The sequence below is a fragment of the Bufo bufo genome, chromosome 6 (assembly GCF_905171765.1).
Source record: "Bufo bufo chromosome 6, aBufBuf1.1, whole genome shotgun sequence".
Taxonomy (NCBI): Eukaryota; Metazoa; Chordata; class Amphibia; order Anura; family Bufonidae; genus Bufo; species Bufo bufo.
Window position 1 is genome coordinate 30,329,816 of NC_053394.1, and position 21,480 is coordinate 30,351,295.

The window sequence follows — 21,480 nt, forward strand, 5'->3', positions numbered from 1 at the left end:
CAAGTGTGCACGTGCACCCTCTTCATTCACTGATATGGGACTAGGCTTATTTTCGGAACCTCCCATAGTGGTAAATGGAGGATGCAGTGCATGCACGACTTGCTCTCCCTTCACTTTGGAGGGCTCGTTCTGGAGATAGGAGCGGGTTCCAGAGGTGGGACCTGCTCCTATCAGACATGTATGGCGTATCCTAGCGATATGCCATAAATGTCCCAGATGTGAATACCCCTTTAAAGAAGAGAACAGCATGAAAAATATTTCTAGTCATTTACATATGTGTGCACCAAAGATGGTGGGTGACACCAGGGCTAGCTTTATGGTGGTCTATGGTGGTGAAAGGGGTCAATTTCCATTTTGTCTAAAAGCTGGGTAATTTCCCATTCCCCGGTGGTCTAGGGCAATCAAGGGGTCAATGATTGTTCCTGGGGGCCCATTAGAGGAAACGTGGGTCCTAGGCAATGGTACAGTTTGCCACCTCCCAAAACTAGAGTCTCCACAAGATCTAGCAATCATTCGAGTCACTTACAAAAGAGGAGACAGGAGGGAGCGAGGGTACGGTGCAAAAACGTAGAACATGTGGCTGAGGATGGAACAAATGGGGAAACTTGAGCCCTGATCAAGCACCGATTAACAATATATAAGTCGATAAGTTACTACATTGTCCAGTGCAGGCTAAACGATCATTACCACGATCATTCATCTCCCATTCGGTTTGCATATTATTGGCAGCATTATTGTGGGCCCCAAAAACAAGGATTTTATCTGGGTGTTCGGAGGCACCATTGCACGGGCCAATTGTCTGGAATGAGTGTTTTTTGTTCCCGATCATTGATTCTTGTTTAAAGGGCCCCTTGTACATCATGTCCAGTACATAGAGAGTTATGTGACTCAGAGTAGTAATCATGGGGGTCAGGTTTTTTTTCCTCTAAATTTCAATGAATAAAACCTATAGCCAGCCTTTTCCTGCACTGCAAACGACGGGCATTAGGGTTAGTGTCCCTTTTAGTAAAACCTGGCTGCGTCTACGCGGTTTTAATTTGTTCCAAATAAATCTCCTTTTTATGTCAGGCTCGTCATATTTGCATGCCAAACAAGAACACCAAGAAGATATGAAAATGTGGAATGGAAATTGGACACAAATGTGAAGAGTTCTGCAGCCGTGCCAAAGTAGTAACCAAATATTTCCAAGCTGCAGAAGTGGCCCTGAGGCTGGATAAGAGTAAGCCGGGGTGGAGTAACAGGGCGGTCACAGGGTCGTACACCGGTGTCCACTTCTGTCCTAGGGGCATCTTGACCAGAGAAGACAATGGAAGTGAAGAGACGGTGACACGTGAGAATTATGCATCTAGAAACTGATACCAGGGGGTTAACCGTGGTCACAAGGGCAGTCACCCTGCAGGGCCACGACTGGAGCAAACAGTCTAAAAATACCATTCTATGCAGTCCTCTTAAAGGGGTTGTCCTATTACGGCAATATACCCTATGCACAGGATAGGGCATAAGTATCTGACCAGCACGGTCCAACCATTGATGCAGCCTACTGATCACGGAAATGGGGGCCAGTGTTCCCCCATTTGAATGGAGTTTGGACTTGCATGCACGCGCATGCGCAGCTTTCTCTGCTCACTTTAATAGCGCTTCCGAGTTGGTGCAAATAGCTATATATTTTGGAAGTGCTATTGAAGTGAATGGAGATGCACATCCGCCTCTGCATTCCCGCCTCCGATGGGGGAACATTATGGGGATGGGACGAGCCCCAGATGTGAGAAGCGCACCTCATGGACGTTTATGGCATATCCCATGGATATGCCATAAATGGCTCAGATGAGAACACCCTTTAAACTTAATTATGAGACTCCACTGGTTAAAACTAATAGAAAATCCAGACCACCTAAATAAATATGGACCCCAGACTATACTCTCCCCTGTTTATAGACCCTGGGCCAGCCGACAACCTACTCCTTTACTTCCCTCAGACCAAGCACTCAGCTAGTCACCTCTCCTCGTTCTTGTACCTGCCTCCAGTTCAGGTGCCCCCCTCCGACATCGTCCTGACACCTCTTGGCACCAGGACGTGGGAAGTGCAGGAATGTGGGGGGAGAACCTGTAAGGCATCTGGGAGATCTATAGCCTGTTGTAGAAGCCCAGAAGTTCTTCCCTTTTTCTCGAAGGGCTTTACCAACATTTGGCTCATTTTTAGTCAATTTATAAAACAAACGTGGCAAAAATGAATAATCCGCCGCACCTTACTCTCCGTTTTCTAGTTTGGCAAGGGGACGAGGCTTAACGTTTGGCAAAATTTTGCCGCAAAGTAAGAGAGCCGATAGGTGGTGTAGAAAACTCCCTACAGACATAATACTGAGTTTGCTACATATATTATATATATATATATATATATTGGCCCTGAATGGCCAAGTGGGATATGTATATGTGTATATATATATATATATATATATATATATATATATATGCATATTGGGAAATATTCCCTAGATTCAATTCCTTATCAACTCTTCATCCCACTAGTGTTGATGGCCCGTAGGCCGTGGCTTGCACATCTGTTACAAGGCCAGCAGCCATGTTGGGGGTAATTGATTTAAGGCTGCATAGATAGTCGAGCTGTCTGGCTAGAAACCAAACGGAGCAGGTAGTTCGCACAGAGATGTTAACGAGGATGGGCCCAGTTTCTGGTCACCTCAGGACAGGAGATTGCAGACTATCTGCCACCTTTTGTCAGACCCCAAACAAGACATGCTAAACCTGTTTTTATAGCTTGGGTTATCCACACCTCTGCCCCATGGCCAAAACACCTCCGCCCCTACTTATGATGGATAAATAGTCCAGCATTGGGGAATAGTGGGGGCTCTCTTTCTTGGGACTGGACGACCAACACATGGAAGAGTGGCCTGCAGTTAAGGCCCTGCAGCCCCAATGAAGAGAGGATCATCCCCTACAACGAGAGATGAGCAGTTGGCTGAGTATCACATTATTCCCTGCAGCAGTAACCCCTTTTTTCCCTAACCCTTGTTTCCCTGCCATAGACCGCAGCCCCACGTGCCCCTGGAGATGGCTGAGTAACCCTTTACCCCCCTAGACCCTATAAACCCGTGCAGACCCCAGCCTATACCCCCTGCACTGCATTGCCCTGATCCTTGCAGTGCCAACTCTCTGTTAACCCTTCACTGCTCCCTGTACTCCTTGCAGCAGTAGCCCCTTTACTGCTGCACTGCTGATTGTGTTTAACCCCTTGATTCTCATAGGGACAGTGTGGGTGGGTTGCTGCTATGTGTAAGTGTAATGTATAGCTGGTTTGTGGGGTGGAATAGGAATGGTGTATTGTGTAGTGTAGTGAGGTGTAATATTATATTGCTGTGTTGTAGTGTGTTTATTATATTTACAGTGTGCGACTATAAGTATATACATTTGATATGTCCTTAGATATAAATGTATATAATTATAGCAATAAGTAGACTGTATAGCTTGTAATTGTTTTAATAAATTCCTTTTATTATTCATAGTGCAGCTCGGGGTCATTTATTGTCGTAGTGTTCGCCGCCGTAGTATATCGTAGTAGCAGTAGTGAGTCGCATATAGTTTAGGCCTCGTGCACACGACCGTTGTTTCATTCCGTGTCCGTTGTGCCGTTTTTCGTGATTTTCTGCGGACCCATTGACTCTCAATGGGTCCGTTGAAAACTCGGCTAATGCACTGTTTGCCATCCGCGTCCGTGATTCGTGGTTCCAGTCCGTCAAAAAAATATAACCTGTCCTATTATTTTCGCGGAAAACGGTTCGCGGACCCATTCAAGTCAATGGGACCGCTAAAAAACACGGAGGCACACAAGATTGTCATCCGCGTCCGTGTCCGTTTTTCTTTTCCTATTATTTGCATGGCAAACCTGTCTTAGATTTTTTTTTACTTTCCTTCATGTCTGGTGATCCTCCAAAAATAAAGGAAGACACACGGAAACAAAACGGAAACGGATCACGGAACAACGGAACCCCATTTTGCGGAACGGAACACAACAACGGTCGTGTGCATGAGGCCTAAGGGAAAGTGTAAGTGCAACAGAGTTAGTTTCATTTAAAGTATCACTAGACAACTCACGCCTATTTATGAATATTAATTATTGAGATTACCCAAAATATCAATAATTAATATCCCCTTTAACAACCCTATAGGAAATGTTCTGGCATTGCCAATACTGAATAAATATCAGTCTACGTACCAGGGGGGAAGGTGTTTCTCTGAACCAGATCCAGGTAGGAATGGACCATGCTGCTAAAGACTTTCATGGGCCCATCTTCGGGGAGAGCTCCTGGACCGTACTTTGGGTTAGTCAGGTTCCCGTATTCCATTTTCGTATCTCTTGGAAGCAGAGGTAGGTACACTGAGGTAGGTAGAAGTAACAAAAATCTTCTTTTTTAAACGGAAATAGATCCTGCAATAATCGTACAGAGCCTGTTCTCCAGAAACTTGAAGTCAACAAACCAGTTTTTTGGGGTTTAGACACAGTTTTGGTCGGAGATCACACAAAGTCTCACAATTGTAAACCTGTTGTGGCTGAACAAATCCCTGAGCAAACAAATCCTTAGTCCTTCAGGCTGAAGACCATCTCACGTGAAAAATCTAAGTTTCCAATGAATATGGATCCATAACAAAGAAAATAAAGCTGTAAACTTCAGAAGAACTTTTTGAAAATTTTCTAAAGGACTTGTGGAGATGATATCAAGCGAGAGTTCTACAACTTGCAAGAAGCTTTCGGTTCCTCGAGCAGGTGGGGTCTCCTTCCACAGAGCACTAAGATTTCCTGTAAAATATAAAACATAAAAACTAGTAAAATAAAAAACAATAAAAGCCAAGTGTCTCTTTCACTGGTTTCTCCAGGTCTCTGCAGGAGCAGAAGACGCTCAAACCTCTAGTATCTGCAAAATGCAAGGACTGAGAATTTAACAGATAAAATAAAGTTGATCGCCTCCACCCCCTACTCCCGCATTCCACACTCACAGCCAGAGGACTTCACACAGGGTCTGGTAGGACAATTAGCAAAACAACAACATCATCCAATTTGCATAAGGCTGTGTTCACACATAGGTTTTTAGTGGCATTTTCTGTGCACTTTTGTAGTTTTAGTAGTGTTTTTTGTCACCTTTTTTTGTGGTAAACACACCAGATGTTAGCTTAAGGTCTATGGAAATAAAAAATGCAGGACAGGACATGCAAACGTCTTCTTGCTCCTGGAATTTTTGTTAATTTTGTGGCTGACTTTTTGAAACAAAAAAAAAAAAAAAAACTCAGCATGTCGAATCTTTTTACGGTTTTCTTCTTCTCAGTAGTAAAACAAAAAGTAGTTCAAATAGTTTAGAAAAATGCAGCTAAAACTAAGAACATCATAAAATAACACACATGTGGCTGAGCCATATACAGAGCTCATAGGGCCCCATAGCAAGCTTAGTAGGGGCCCTCCTGCACCACCAGCTTCCCAATACGAATGCGTCAAACACTTCCCGGCAGAATGCAAACCGCATCCCGCAACAATCTTTTTTTTATTAAAGGGGTTGCCTGAGATTATGGTATTGATGACCTCAGGATAGGTGATCAGCTTCAGATCAGTGGTGGTCTGGTCTGACTCTTGTAACCCCTGCAGATCCACTGTTTGAAGAGGCGGTGAGGCTCACCAGGCCAGGGATCAGCAAAATTCGGCCCTCCAGCGGCTGGGAAACTATAGCTCGTGCACACTTACTTGTCTGTTCTTGTAACTCCCATAGAAATGAAAGGAGAATTCTGGGAGTTGTAGTTTCAGGTTCAGAACCTCTGAAGGTTGCTGATCCCTGGAGTAGGTGCAGCTCAGTCACATTTAAATGAAAGGGGCTGAGAGGCAATACCAAGCACAGCCTCTGTCAGATGGATGGCGCTGTGCTTGCTAAGCTGCCTCCTCAAACAGCTGATCAGTGGACCCCCACCGATCTGATGTTGATGTCCTATCCTAAGGAAAGGATAATCAATACCAGAATCTCAGAAAGACCCTTTAAGGCGCCATGCACGCGACTGTAGCAGGTCCTTCCCTGTGCTGCGGACCCCAAACAGTAGGTCTGCAATATACAAGCACCGGACGTGTGCGCACCGTATCACAGACGCGGACCCATTCACTTTCATGGGTCCGCAATCCGGAAGATACGGTGCAGAACTGAGGCTCGGATTGGAAACCCATGGAGGCACTACGGAGTGCTTTCATGGGTTTTCTGTTGGTGCCTTCGCACCGTAAAAAAATTGTGCATGCACTACTTTTTTGTGGTGCGGACCGTCGGATGTGGATCGTGGACCCCATTCAAGTGAATGGGTCCGCAGATGGCAGGCACACGGCGGGAGCGCAATTTGCAGTCCGCAGCACAGGCACAGCCGGCACACAGTTGTGGGCATGAGGTCTAAAGCAGGAGAAATTTTTGTTTAAAAAAATTGTAATAAGAAAAAAGTCGCCTTCCACTTCTATGCCGGAAAAAGTGGAACAGGTGCTTCATAATTATGGCATTCATTCTGACAACCATATTTGTGAAAGTATTTACATCAGACAACTGTTATACATACACAGATGAATCTCCTGCTTGACTTCACATTTTACAAAGCTGTCTGCCTGCAGCCACCACTAGTGGGAGCTTAGTGCATAGCCCACCAGGGTTGACTTTGAGCAAGTCCTGAGGGCATTATCCTGGCGGTCTCCTGGTTTTCACACTTTTACCCGTACACAGGGATCTGGCCTTCGCTGCAGGGGAACCACCAGGACCACCAAGGTCAGAGACAGTGGTTTAAAGCAACAGGGAATCAGGCAATACCCATAGTCAGGAAGTAGGCAGAAGTCAGGGCAGGCAGAGTACGTGAGAATCAAAAAAAACAGTCCAGAGATCAGGACAAGGCAGCACAGGATCAGTACAGTGAACAGGCATGGGTCAGGTCAGGCGGCAGGAAACAAGCAGAAGACAATTAGATGATGGCACTTTTGCAGAGTCAAGTAAGCAAAATAAATCTATGGCTCAGGTCGGGGGTGGAACAAACAGCCGAGCAGATATAGAAAGGCTGATGAGCTCATTAATCAACCAGCTGAACGCAGAGCAAAAATGGGAATTAACCCTTGCAGCGCTGCAGAGAAAGATTCGATGAATAATCTCTAATAGACCTACAGAAAAATATCCAGCAGCCAGGACATACTGTAGGTGAGTGATGTGGTGCTCGTGCCTGCCCCGGATAGAGATGGTGGTGGCAACAGAGCGTTGCCACGACTTTTACACTGAGCTCCCCCTAGTGGTTGCTGCATGAAAAGGCAGTGTTTTCACATTGGGACGAGAAGTAGTAGTTCAGTGCCGCGCCCTTCCTCCCCCTTGGGGCCCCATAGCAGATGCATTTTCTTCCTCCATTGAAGGTACACCACTGGCATGCGGTATGAGAAAAATTTAGTTAATTAAAAAAATACCTATGTGTAGGGACTGTGATGAAGACTATTGACAGTACGGCTAGTTTCACACCAGCAGGTTGCTCCGGTAGAGTAACAGCCTGCTGGAGTTCATTGCATCCGGTGTAGCCAGATGCTACATTTCCCCACCGGAGCCCATGTACTATAATGGGACCCGGACTGTTTCTGGCATTAGTGCCGGGATTTGGCCAGACAAAAACTGCTACTTGCAGCCGTATTTGTCCAGCCGAATCTTGGCACTATTGCCGGAAGCAGGCAGGTTTCCCCGCCGGGCCCCATTATATTGGGATGGGGGCCTGGGGGTGCTCCAGCAGTTTTCAGAGTTTATCGCATGCTGAATGCGATAAAATCCGACAGGCTGTTCCTCTACAGCAACAGTTTAGTGCTAGAAATCACTTTTTAAGATGGGAATTCCCCTTTAAGAGCCTGCGGTTATGCAGATAAACAAGAGAACGGCTCTGACAGCTTTCTGGAACACATCTGATGGATGAAACCTGTAGGTACAAGGTACGACTGTGTCCAACAACAACAATCCTGCTATCTAAATATAGGGAGGATGACAGGTACTGAAATAGAGCTCGAGATGCAGAGATACTTAAAGGCTATGGACACCTTCAGGGCAATTTTTTTTATTATAGCATTTTACTCATTTTAAGTAAAAAAAAATATTTTTTCCGTTGGTCCTTATTAAAAATATTCAGCTGCTTCTAAGAGAGTCTGTTTGCCAGCTGTGACTGTTTTCTTTGAATCCCCTCATCTGACAGCTCATGTGTAGCTCTTAGATCTCCTGACATCATAAACTCTCTTTATAACTCAATTAAAATATCAAAATGATAAGAATACGGTTTAAATAAGTATTTATGTGGTTGTCTGGTGTAAATATCTTGAGAAATATGGTGGAGTCATTTATTAAGAATGGTGTTTTAGATGCCAGTCTTAATATACCCCTGCACTGGTGGTTTTGTAGAGGTGCCGGCCTCTGCATAACTTTGGCGTATCCAGGGCCGCTCTAAATGCAATGTTTTACATCTCTTATGGAATAGAATGGACACTTGCTTGTCACTTACAAAATGGTGTCTGTCCGAGAGACAACCCCCAGTATGCATTCTATGATTGAAACTATTTGCAGCAAAAACTTGAAACTGTCAGGAATTCCTCTGAGTCTATCATACATATTTGTTTGAAGGATATGGTGGCTCACCCTGTCAGTAACTATGAAATGGGTGCTGCAAAGCCTGAAAGACTCACCCAGTCACAAAAAGTGTATAAAAAGTATTGATTAAGGCTGAGCACTCGCCACCTGGGCTATAGAAGACAAAATTTGCTAAAAAATCGCCTGGGTAGTTTATTAATTAAAAAAGGCACAAAATGTATACCATTGGATGATGCATAAAAAATAAACAATAATGAACAGCCTTCCCTTCAGGCTGTATGTCATGGAACGTCAAGGTCACCCTACTGGAAGTCTTACCCAAACTCATGGTGGACGCAGTAGACCGCTGGGCTACTACTCTAAGTGCCTTGACCCTGTAGCCAGAGCTGCCCCTTCCTGTGTCAGAGCTGTCCATGCTGCCAGCTCTTTTCTGGACGTCACATCTGACGTTGTGCTTCGGCGCCCCCTCACTATTTTGGCTCCGTATGACATCTAGTGAGCATGAAGTGCTGTGTGCAAGACAATTGCGCCCAGACCAGTCAGCACAGGAGGCTGAACTCATTGCCCTCACTGAAGCCTGCCTCATGGCAAAAGATTCCACCGCTAATCTCTACACGGATTCCAGATATGCCTTTGGAGTGGTTCATGACTTTGGACTAATATGGAAGGCACGGGATTACATCACAGCCGCAGGAACCCCGATCAAAAATGCCTCAGCAGTAGCGGCTCTAATGGCAGCAGTACTCCTGCCCACTCAAGTGGCAGTGATCAAGGTAAAGGCCCATACACGAACTGACACTTCTGAGGCCAGAGGAAATGCCCTAGCTGATCAAACCGCAAAGAGAGCAGCAATGGAAGAGGAAGGAGCCCAGACAGAACAGATCCTGACAGTACAAGAAGATCTGGAGCAAGAGGAAGTCACATGGGACCTACTGAAACAAATGCAGAAACAGGCCACTCCCAGGGAAAAGGAAACCTGGTTAAGGGAGTCACCCCCCGAAGAAGAATCCGGACTCTGGACACAGGGAAAGAGTATGCCTACCCAGAACTCCTCTATCCCTTAATAGCCTCAGTGGCTCATGGACCCACCCACCAATCCAAAACCATCATGAAAGAGCTAATTGCTAAAATATGGGTGGCCCCAGGGATCACCCCCATCCTGGTGAGACATACTCAAGCGTGCCTCATCTGCGCAGAGTGTAATCCAGGTAGAACCGAGCCCACGCCCCGGAAATGTCTCCCAAAGGCCTTATATCCCTTTCAGAGGATACAAATCGATCACATCCAGATGCCAATGTGCCAAGGGTTTCAATATGTGCTGGTAGTGATAGACTTGTTCTCTGGGTGGCCGAAATCAGACAGCAACTGCTACTGATAAAAAAACTGATGCAGGAGCTTGTCTGTAGGTTCGGAGTACCTGAGGTCATTGAGAGTGATCAGGGCCCAGCATTCACTGCCAGATTAACCCAATAAGTCTGGGAAATGGTAGGATCGCACCTGGCGTATCACACCCCCTACGGGCCCCAAAGCAGCGGCAAAGTTGAAAGATTGAACGGGGTGTTAAAGTCAAAAATGTTGAAGATGACCAGGGAGACAGGGCTCAATTGGGTTCAGTGCTTGACTATAGCACTCTTTTCAGTTAGGCACACACCAAGGCCTCCACACAAACTTACACCATACGAGATCCTATTTGGGACAGGGCCAAGAATGGGACAGTATTTCTCGCAACAGTTGCAAATGCATTATGAATCTGTTGCCAAATATGTGATAGCTCTGAGTAAACAATTGTCTAACATACATGCAAAAGTTTTCTCTTCCATTCCAGATCCCAACTCCCTAGAAGGAAGCCACACTCTGAAACCCGGAGAGTGGGTGGTGGTCAAAAAGCATATCAGAAGCACCCTCGAACCACGATACGAGGGACCTTACCAGGTGCTGCTGACCACCCCAACTTCTGTAAAACTCGAGGGGAGACCTAACTGGATCCACGCATCACACTGCAAAATAATACAAGTGCCAGCTCCAGATATCGATGGAACCACTGCTGAATCTGCATGATGCCTGTTGTAACAGTTATCGCTCTGCTACTTTTTGTCTACACCTACACGGTCACATATACACAGAATCTTCCAAAAAGACAGGAGGACAAGTGGCCATCATCCAACAAAAAGAGAAGGATGGCTACATATTGACCACTTTCTGGTTTAATTCCTCCAGCACTCACGTGGCTACCTTCAAATTCGATTACTGCAGTCTAGTATTGTGCCCAATGCCAGCATGGCAATGTAGCATGTACCAAACGGGAAGCCATAGATCCACATACATCTGTGTCACTGATGGGGTGCAGTTGGGTGGAACACGGGTGACCCATGGGGATACAGACCTCAGAGTGCCCGAGACAAAAAAGACAAAATGGGTAAATCCTTGCTTACCCGCATGACACTGTTTAAGAGTGGAAGATGCCACCCAAGTGGACAGACAGGCTCCAACATACCACTTACCCTCACAATAGAAAACCCCAGCCCCAATGATGCAGGGACATACCTTATAGGCACCTGGATGGGGGTAACTGCTGGGGACATGGGCATGTTCCACCTGAAAGACCTACATAATCTCACAAAGATAGAGAAGGCTCCGTCCAAACCCTACACTACCTCCCTTAGGCAGATGACAGCCATAGCAGCCCCCACCCTTGAAGATACTATGGCCGCCGGGACAGGATTTTCTGACACCAACCTGTGGTTAGAATGGATAAAATACAATGCTGACACACACAATAAGACAAACTGTTACATATGCGGAGGGATTCCTGGGCAACTTCACAGAGGCGTAATGCTCATCCTACAGCAACCTGTCCACTGAAACACAGAATCAGAGGGTATCTTTGGTGGACATCTATTAGATCTGTGGAGACGGAAAAATAAGAACTAGATTAGAAGCCAACTGGTCCGGTGAATGCGCCCCTAGCAAAAGCCATAATGCCCCTTCACATACTAGAAGATGACCCCACAGTTAAAGGGTATACTCAAAAAACCTATTTAGGGAGGTCAAAAAGGGAGGCCTCCCCACAGGGAAGCTTTGACCCACATGTGTATATAGACGCAATAGGAGTCCCAAGGGGGGTCCCCAACGAGTTTAAGGCCAGAGATCAGGTGGCAGCTGGATTTGAATTCCTACTCCCAATTGTGACAATCAAAAAGAACGTCGACTGGACAAACGACATATATTATAATCAGCAAAGATTTGTAAAGTACACCCGCGATGCCCTAAAAGGAATTGCAGAACAGTTAGAGGCTACTTCTGCTGTGGCCTTTCAGAACAGGATGGCCCTAGATATGATCCTAGCTGAGACTGGGGGAGTTTGGGGAAACTTGCTGCACCTACATCCCAAATAACACTGGCCTCAAAGGGAAGGTAACTGAAGCAATAAACAAGCTTACTAACCTCTCAGTGGAATTAAAACGCAACTCAGGGATAACAGACCCATGGGATGAGTACTTTGGATGGTTCAAAAATTGGAAATCCTTCCTCACCCAGATAGGTATGGTGATAGTCTTGATTTTTAGTATTAATGTCAGTAGTGTTAGGTTGCATTGTACCCTGTGTCCGAAAAAAATACGTGAAAAAATTGTGACCTCAACAACTAAACAGCCCATCATGCTGCTATATGGTGAAGAAGAAATGGAAACCAAAAGAATTCAACACAAGTTCCCCCACCAATTACGATGTCGTACCGAGATAGTACCCTGGGATTCATCTTTCCGATTAACCGGGAGTCTACCGGTTAATAAGTTATAAGTCCGATTAACCGGGAGTCTACCCAAAAGGGGTAGGTTGTCGCCACTGTGGGTGAAGAGGATTGTGAATGGTATTCCCAGGGGTTCACTAGGTAGGGAAAGTTCTACAATCAAGAATCCAAGGGAGGACTGTTATGGAATAGAATGGACACTTGCTTGTCACTTACTAAATGGTGTCTGTCTGAGAGACAACCCCCAATATGCATTCTATGATTGAAACTATTTGCAGCAAAGACGTGAAACTGTCAGGAATTCCTCCGAGTCTATCATACATATGCCTTAAACTTATTTCCAGTTTACATTCCTTCTTGCTAAAAGACCAATCATGTGAGCCCACTCCTCCCACTAATATGGAGGGTCTATAATGTGAAGCCCCCACCTAATAAATTAGAGTTATGCTTTGACCTTATCTAGTGTCAGTGTTATTTCTCTCGCCGTGCATGCACGTATCTATCTATCTAATTTGGAGCAGTGTATCAACCTACCTGACCATTGATCAGAACCAGAACACATTTACACAATTTTCTACCCCTAAAACGGATGTAGAAGATGGTAAATCAGACGGGCCTTCCCTGCCCACACCATACCCACTTTTTTAGACCTGACGTGAGCAGGGAAAGGTCGCAGATTGTGGTGTACCACCATAAGCCCGAGTGCCGACCAAATCTACTTGTTAGCCAAAGCATGGTGCGTAAAGGGGTTTCCCATTACTTATGTAGATATTATTGGCCATCAATAACCCGATGCTGTTTCGGGCAACCACTGGCGCCCGTGACTAATGTATAGTTTCCAAACGCTGGCGTGGTGCAGCTCTCCTCCCATTCACTTGAACAGCAGCTGGCATGACCACTATACAGAACCTTCTGCTTCCAGCTCCATCCGCGGTCAGGTTTCCGTCATCGATGGCTGCCCAAAACAGCTGATCGGTGGAGGTGCAGGGTATTGGACCCCCACAGATTTTATATTGGTGGCCTATCCTGTGGATAGACCAGTAATATTTATGTACTGGACACCCCCTTTAACAATCTTAGTGACCTATTGCAGGAGGTTCCTGCTGCAGACAGTTATCTTACAGCCAGAAGGGGAACATGGCTGATATTCCCACCATTGTGGCAAAATGAAATACTTCCCTTCCGCAGGGTAAATGGTTGCTCTGATGTGTGGCCTCCCGTGGATAATAGCTAATCATATAGTTTCCCAAAAGGGGGACATATGCAACCAGAACAAGGTTCATATTTGTAGAACCCCACAGGAGAAATGTATAGCCGGCACTCAGCCATTAGCTTTGGACTGTCTTCATGAGAAAATACTTTTATGAGGAATGTATGTGCGTGTAAGTCCTTGAGATGTCCTCCCTTATCAAGCTGGGTCATTGCTTAGATTTTTCTGGTAAATACCGGGAAGGCTCCTGCAAGGCTTCTCGATGCCGGCTAGTCAGGAGACACTGGTTAGGTTTGACAGAAGACGAGGCTAGTCATGTATGTTATATATACACATACACACACACACACACACACACACACACTATTCCTTCTGACAAGCAATGGAGAAAGTAGAGTAAAGGCCCCTTTAGACTTGCCAGATGATTGTCGGGAAGGACGGGTTCCTTACTGCCAATCGTCTGCTCATCATATAAGGAGACCGCTGTATTAACATGGAACGATCTCCTCCACAGTAAGGGTAGGAGCAATCACTATTGCCATTACTCGTCCCCATACAGGATCGTTGCTTGCCAGCAGTCCTGTTTAGATGGCAAATGATGACTTAAGTGCCCACACCGACTATCCTACTACCCAATGAGCGAGCAAAACGCTTGTTTGTCGGGTAATTCGTGGTACCTTTACACAAGCAGATTATTGCTAACTAGCATTCGTATGAGCACTAGTTGACTAATCTGCCCAACCACCAGGCAGTGTAAAGGGGCCTTAATTTTCCATTACACGGACAGAACACCAATTACAAGTGAGAAGAGTGTGATGCTGGAAGAAGAAAGGACTTGTGATGACATCATCGTCATGTGACCAGTAACATGTTATAACACCCCACAGTATACCGCATACTGTGGGGTGTTATACTGTATATTGCATACTGTACGGTACTGCATATTGTGGGGGTGTTATACTATATACCATATACTGTGGGGTGTTATACTGTATACTGAAGGGTACTGCATACTGTGGGGTGTTATACTATATACTTCATACTGTACGGTACTGCATATAATTGGGGGTTTTATATTATATACTGTATACTGTGGGTGTTTACTGTATAGTTATACTGTAAACTGTGGGGTGTTATACTGTATACTGCATACTGTAGGGTACTGCATACTGTGGGGTGTTATACTATATACTGCATACTGTACGGTACTGCATATAATGGGGGTGCTATATTATATACTGTATGCTGTGGGGTGTTATACTGTACACTGCATACTGTACTGTACTGCATATTGTGGGGGTGTTCTACTGTATACTGTGGGGTGTTATACTGCATACTGTACGGTACTGCATATTATGGGGGTGTTATACTGTATACTGCAGAGTGTTGTAAAATATATACGATGAGGGACTGGGGGTGTTATACTATAATATATATACACATATACATATATACATACACACACACACACAGTACAGACCAAAAGTTTGGACACACCTTCTCATTCAAAGAGTTTTCTTTATTTTTATGACTATGAAGGCATCAAAAACTATGAATTAACACATGTGGAATTATATACATAACAAACAAGTGTGAAACAACTGAAAATATGTCATATTCTAGGTTCTTCAAAGTAGCCACCTTTTGCTTTGATTACTGCTTTGCACACTCTTGGCATTCTCTTGATGAGCTTCAAGAGGCAGTCCCCTGAAATAGTCTTCCAACAGTCTTGAAGGAGTTCCCAGAGATGCTTAGAACTTGTTGGCCCTTTTGCCTTCACTCTGCGGTCCAGCTCACCCCAAAGTTTTCCCAATTTTTCGGCTGACTGACTGACCTTCTTCATTTCTTAAAGTTATATTGGCCACTCGTTTTTCTTTACTTAGCTGCTTTTTTCTTGCCATAATACAAATTCTAACAGTCTAATCAGTAGGACTATCAGCTGTGTATCCACCTGACTTCTCCTCAACGCAACTGATGGTCCCAACCCCATTTATAAGGCAAGAAATCCCACTTATTAAACCTGACAGGGCACACCTGTGAAGTGAAAACCATTTCAGGGGTCTACCTCTTGAAGCTCATCAAGAGAATGCCAAGAGTGTGCAAAGCAGTAATCCAAGCAAAAGGTGGCTACTTTGAAGAACCTAGAATATGACATATTTTCAGTTGTTTCACACTTGTTTGTTATGTATATAACTCCACATGTGTTAATTCATAGTTTTGATGCCTTCATAGTCATGAAAATAAAGAAAACTCTTTGAATGAGAAGGTGTGTCCAAACTTTTGGTCTGTACAGTATATATATAGTATAGTTTTCTTTAATATTTACCAGAAAAAAATAAAAATGAGGTGGAAGCGAAAGGTCTATGATACACTTAATCCACCGCTGTCACCCAGTCCCATCAAAACCAGCAGGTTCAGCTGACATTGATCTAATACATGGGGACATCTTTTGAGTTTCTTATGTAAATTCCAGAGAAGTTTTAACACATTCAAAATTCACAGTAAACAAAAGAGAGAAGCTTGTTTCCTGCTCTGAAGGACATGTCACCTTTGGATATGTAAACCAACCTCCCTATGACAACCTGGCACCTCCAGCACCTGTCAGGGACAACAGACCTGGTATAATGCACCCAAATCAGGATGATTATATGTTCTCTCTTACCGGACGGCTTTTACCCACTTGCTGACGGGATTGTGACTCAGGTTCCCGTATCACTTTCACTCGCTCAATCAGAAATAATCCGCCGAGCAGTATAGGGGTGTGCGTTCTGTTTTCCTTGTATTTAGCGTTACCAGGATCTAGTCTTAAAGGGGTCTGTCACCAGGAAATTCACCGATAAACCAGGCACAATGCCTCGTAGGATTAGCTCAACTTAGGTTACTTTCACACTGGAGTTTTGGCTTTCCATTTGTGAGATCTGTTTCAGGGCTCGCACAAGCGGTCCAAAACGGATCAGTTTGCATTTTAATGCATTCTGAATGGAAAAGGATCCGCTCAGAATGCATCAGTTTGCCTCCGTTCAGTCTCCATTCCGCTCTGGAGGCGGACACCAAAACGGTGCCTGCCTGACGAAGCGGAGCCAAACGGATCCGTCCTGGCACACAATGTAAGTCAATGGGGACGGATCCGTTTTCTCTGACACAATCTGGCACAATAGAAAACGGATCCGTCCCCGTGTTCAAGACGGATCCGTCCTGGCTATAGAAGACATAATACAACCGGATCCATTCATGACGGATGCATGCGGCTGTATTATTGTAACGGAAGTGTTTTTGCACATCCATGATGTATCCGCAAAAAACGCTAGTGTGAAAGTAGCCTTAAGGGTCCATTCACATGTCCACAAGTGTTTTGCGGCCCGCAAATTGCGGACCTACAAAAGACGGACACGGGCCCTGTGCATTCCGCATTTTGCAGATCGCACATGGCCAGCACTATAACAGAAATGCCTTTTCTTGTCCGTGCCTGCGGACAAGAATAGGACATGCTCTATTTTTTTGCGAGGCCGTAGAACGGAAGTGCGGATGCGGACAGCACAAATTGCGAAACGGATGCGGACCCATTATGCAGACATGTGAATGGACCCTAATGCAATGAGACCTTTCACATTGCTTCATTCTGGTGAAAAAACTTTTTTAATCATATGCAAATGAGCAGTTAAGTGCACTGAGGGCGGACCCAAGCCACTCTGTGCACCTTTGCTCCTCCTGCTTCCTCTGCACAATCCCTCAGCCATCTTTATATTTCATGTAGGGTAAGTTGCGAATTACCAGTCAAGGCCACTGACCAAATGATCTCTCAACAGAACATATTTCAGAGCAGCTTAGGTGAGGGCCCCAAGACTTGAGAGGCACGAAGACACCTTTGGTAGGCCTAAATAGGGGGGAGTGGAAGGGGTTACATTTTTAGAAGTAAAATGGTGGGCTCTGAGTCCCAAGGTTGTGGGAGGCCTTAGGTTAGGGGGGGAATGTGAGGTTTCCCTTACCTGATATGTACAACACAGGTGGGTCCTAAGAAGGTAGGAGGGGAGGTGAGCAGCGTCCTACCCGCCTATAATATTTTCTCTCCTTTTTTTTCAGGCAGGAGCTGTCATGGTAGCTAGCGTTAGGACTGAGAGGGCCAGGTATGGTGGGACCTCCTGGTTGTACATGGATATGGTGAATTACTGGGAATGTATCCTTACTAGGCTGAGATCTCAATGGGATGTTAAGAGGTTGTCTCACAAAAATATCCTACCTTTTTCAAATCAGCATCTGAATCTCAATACTTTTGTAATTTAATATAATTATTATTATTCAATAAAATGTAACTATATAGCCCCACCTGCTTTCTTTCTTATTTCTCTGTCCACCTCTCTGAGGTGGTCGCACATGCTCAGTTCTATCCTTCAACGGCCACTTGTCATATCTGAAAGGACAGACCTCCTGAGCTGCAGCAGAAAGGACAGACCTCCTGAGCTGCAGCAGAAAGGACATACCTCCTGAGCTGCAGCAGAAAGGACATACCTCCTGAGCTGCAGCAGAAAGGACATACCTCCTGAGCTGCAGCAGAAAGGACATACCTCCTGAGCTGCAGCAGAAAGGACATACCTCCTGAGCTGCAGCAGAAAGGACATACCTCCTGAGCTGCAGCAGAAAGGACATACCTCCTGAGCTGCAGCAGAAAGGACAGACCTCCTGAGCTGCAGCAGAAAGGACACACCTCCTGAGCTGCAGCAGAAAGGACACACCTCCTGAGCTGCAGCAGAAAGGACACACCTCCTGAGCTGCAGCAGAAAGGACACACCTCCTGAGCTGCAGCAAAAAGGACACACCTCCTGAGCTGCAGCAGAAAGGACACACCTCCTGAGCCGCAGCAGAAAGGACACACCTCCTGAGCCGCAGCAGAAAGGACACACCTCCTGAGCCGCAGCAGAAAGGACATACCTCCTGAGCTGCAGCAGAAAGGACATACCTCCTACAGCAGAAAGGACACACTCTCTGTATAAGGATAGGACACACCCACTGAGCTACCAGCCTGAAGGGAATCTAGCAGAACAATTGGAGCAGTGAATGTGGAGATCTCTGGACCCATGTGAGGTACAGGGCTGGTTCTAGCTTTGTTAGAAAGAGTTTGTCATGTTCTATATGATGTCTGATTCTCATTTTATAACCCCTTTAATTTTGGGAAGCATTTCGTAGGAGGTGCCATTGAATTGGGAGATGATGATGTTGTAAGTTCATTGATGAAGGACCTTCACAGACCACTTCTTACTGATAATGCGTTTGCTTATACTGTGTGAGTGTATACGGTTGTTTATACTGTTCTTTTATACATACCGGTAGATGTTGAGTATATTGTGAATTTATAGATTTGCTAATAAAGAGGCAGCTGTGACCATTTATACCCAAGTCACATGCTTTCTCCCATTACCGAGGAAGTTTGGGCCATGGTGTGAATATGGTCATTGGGCTGGAGTTGTCATACATTCCCAAGTAATTTCTAATTTCATCCGACTACCGGCCACAAAACTTCCCCCAATTTGCATTTTTCCATAGTCTTTGATAGGGCACAGCCCTGCCATCTTTCCGCTCAGTATTAAATGACATTGTGACAGCACGCTGCGGGTATCAGAAACATATGAATGGAAAATGTAAAGTGCAGCTGAAGGTGGGAAAACCCCCGATCATAAGATCACCACAAGATAAAATGCAAAAACGACCTTGCTTAAACTGGTGCCACGTGAAAAAGAGTTGCAAAAAATAGATTCTCCACTTCTTCAGAACAGAGAAAGAGATATGTGGTAACTGAACTATGGTGAGATTCCCAGGGGCAGGTGGAGACATAGTAAAAATAAAAGTTAGAGGGCTATTCCCACAATGGACATCCTATCGACAGGACGAGGTGTTAGCGACATAGTCCAGTATTCAGAGTTGGTGCCTATTGTTTAGTGGACGTCCACTACGATCAGGAGTAGTGAAAGTTGGAGGCTATCGATGGGGGCGTTATCAAAATGGGTCTTTTTGAAGTCAGTTTTGCTTTAGACTGCTTTGCAGGCCTGCAATGGTGGAGGGGGGGGGGGGAGAGCTTAGGATCTCCATTCTAGTGACTGTTGGGGTCTTCAGAGATCAGTGATCTTTAATCTATCCTGTGGATTGGTCAATGTCTATTGTCAAAAAAAACATTTAAATCCCACTTCTTGTTGGTTTATGTAATTGCCCCACCATCTTCAGCCAGGGAGCGTTTGATGGTTGTTTGTCCTTTGTGTGAAATTTGTTTCCCCATTCCTTTGATTTGTAGGGGTGTCTGTAGAAGGAGCCTTTAGGAGGTTCACATTGCCCATTGGGCAAGATGGTCAAGGCCAAACTGGGTTCAGTTTTTGCCCCAAACCAATATCAGCTATTTGCGAGCTACATACTTTCCAACATTATTGTAGGGCAATTCGGGGAATTTAACCCCTATGTCAGGAATGCCCCAAGTATGACTGGGACTACCCACTTCTGGGCAGAGCTCACAGAAACGTTGTTTTCGTTGTTGGACAGCCCGTATTTGCAGAGATTGTCCTTGAAAATTAAGGACAGTCCTTGCAAATTCTGGACTGTTGGCAACTATAGGAAGGATCATAGCTACAGGGAGTGCAGAATTATTAGGCAAATGAGTATTTTGACCACATCATCCTCTTTATGCATGTTGTCTTACTCCAAGCTGTATAGGCTCGAAAGCCTACTACCAATTAAGCATATTAGGTGATGTGCATCTCTGTAATGAGAAGGGGTGTGGTCTAATGACATCAACACCCTATATCAGGTGTGCATAATTATTAGGCAACTTCCTTTCCTTTGGCAAAATGGGTCAAAAGAAGGACTTGACAGGCTCAGAAAAGTCAAAAATAGTGAGATATCTTGCAGAGGGATGCAGCACTCTTAAAATTGCAAAGCTTCTGAAGCGTGATCATCGAACAATCAAGCGTTTCATTCAAAATAGTCAACAGGGTCGCAAGAAGCGTGTGGAAAAACTAAGGCGCAAAATAACTGCCCATGAACTGAGAAAAGTCAAGCGTGCAGCTGCCAAGTTGCCACTTGCCACCAGTTTGGCCATATTTCAGAGCTGCAACATCACTGGAGTGCCCAAAAGCACAAGGTGTGCAATACTCAGAGACATGGCCAAGGTAAGAAAGGCTGAAAGACGACCACCACTGAACAAGACACACAAGCTGAAACGTCAAGACTGGGCCAAGAAATATCTCAAGACTGATTTTTCTAAGGTTTTATGGACTGATGAAATGAGAGTGAGTCTTGATGGGCCAGATGGATGGGCCCGTGGCTGGATTGGTAAAGGGCAGAGAGCTCCAGTCCGACTCAGACGCCAGCAAGGTGGAGGTGGAGTACTGGTTTGGGCTGGTATCATCAAAGATGAGCTTGTGGGGCCTTTTCGGGTTGAGGATGGAGTCAAGCTCAACTCCCAGTCCTACTGCCAGTTCTTCAAGCAGTGATGCAGGAAGAAGTCTGCATCCTTCAAGAAAAACATGATTTTCATGCAGGACAATGCTCCATCACACGAGTCCAAGTACTTCACAGCGTGGCTGGCAAGAAAGGGTATAAAAGAAGAAAATCTAATGACATGGCCTCCTTGTTCACCTGATCTGAACCCCATTGAGAACCTGTGGTCCATCATCAAATGTGAGATTTACAAGGAGGGAAAACAGTACACCTCTCTGAACAGTGTCTGGGAGGCTGTGGTTGCTGCTGCACGCAATGTTGATGGTGAACAGATCAAAACACTGACAGAATCCATGGATGGCAGGCTTTTGAGTGTCCTTGCAAAGAAAGGTGGCTATATTGGTCACGGATTTGTTTTTGTTTTGTTTTTGAATGTCAGAAATGTATATTTGTGAATGTTGAGATGTTATATTGGTTTCACTGGT

General features: G+C 45.2%; 1 protein-coding gene across 1 annotated transcript in view; it reads right to left on the bottom strand.

The window, feature by feature from the left end:
• Positions 1 to 21,480, bottom strand: part of LOC121004418 (prominin-1-A-like) — a 92,344-nt gene that overhangs the window by 47,019 nt on the left and 23,845 nt on the right. The window contains exon 2 of the mRNA XM_040436622.1: positions 4,229 to 4,810. Within this exon, the coding sequence (XP_040292556.1) occupies positions 4,229 to 4,358 (130 nt within the window). The 5' untranslated portion in view covers positions 4,359 to 4,810. The remainder of the gene's footprint in view (positions 1 to 4,228; positions 4,811 to 21,480) is intronic.